Raw genomic sequence first — 759 nt, 5'->3', positions numbered from 1 at the left:
TGCCTCAGTTTCCCCAGCTGCTCACAGGAAAAGTCACCCCAAACCACTCTTGCTTAGCATTCAGCCCCGTGGGACCACCCCACACGCCCAGGACCACCCCATATCCCCCCTGGACGGCTGCGGGCTGGGGGCGGGGGCAGGACGAGCACCCCGGCAGCGGTACCTGTCCTCAGCATGATGGGCTCCGACCATTCTGTTTCAGCCACGGGCTCAGAGCCCTGTAGGGCGAGGAACTTCACCCTGGGATGGGAAAGGAGGTTGGCCACGGTGCCGTGAGCCGGGGGGCGGCCGGCAGCCCTTGAGGGGGCCAGGTCCCCCCGAGGAGGCTCACCGGTACGGCCCGGGGCCGGGCAGGGGGCCGTTGCAGGTGGGTCTCGTCTCATCCCGGGCGCAGCTGGTCTCGCTGCCGACGCGCAGCACCGTGATGTCCTCGGCGGGTTTGGGGCAGGGGTAGTTGGCCAGGGTGGCATTGAGGGTCATGTAGGCAGAGACGGACTTAGGGAAGCGCTGGAATGCGGTCTCGTTAGTCCCCGGCGCCGCGGTGTTGTTGAAGGTGAATGCGGCTGCAGGGGTGAGGATGGGGGTGAGGAGGGACTTGGTGGGCGGCACAGGGACCCCTGCACGCCCCCTGCCCCGGGTTGCTCCCACCTACCCTTGTCCAGGGCCACCACCAGCCAGATGTCGGAGGTGTTGTAACTGCCGAAGATGCAGCGGGGCTGGGCCAGCCCGAAGGGGGGGGCGGGCGGCGGCCCCCCCCGC

General features: G+C 68.9%; 1 protein-coding gene across 1 annotated transcript in view; it reads right to left on the bottom strand.

Moving 5' to 3' along the window:
- Positions 1-759, bottom strand: part of LOC103621608 — a 3,864-nt gene that overhangs the window by 679 nt on the left and 2,426 nt on the right. Inside the window, exons 6-8 of the mRNA XM_017742965.1 lie at positions 653-754; positions 332-563; positions 164-240 (exon numbers count right to left, since the gene is read on the bottom strand). Coding sequence (XP_017598454.1) covers positions 164-240; positions 332-563; positions 653-754 — 411 coding nt within the window. The remainder of the gene's footprint in view (positions 1-163; positions 241-331; positions 564-652; positions 755-759) is intronic.

Source organism: Corvus brachyrhynchos, unplaced genomic scaffold, assembly GCF_000691975.1.
Source record: "Corvus brachyrhynchos isolate BGI_N302 unplaced genomic scaffold, ASM69197v1 scaffold99, whole genome shotgun sequence".
Classification (NCBI taxonomy): domain Eukaryota; kingdom Metazoa; phylum Chordata; class Aves; order Passeriformes; family Corvidae; genus Corvus; species Corvus brachyrhynchos.
The sequence above is the reverse complement of the archived record's forward strand: the minus strand, read 5'-3'. Positions and strand labels throughout refer to the sequence as shown.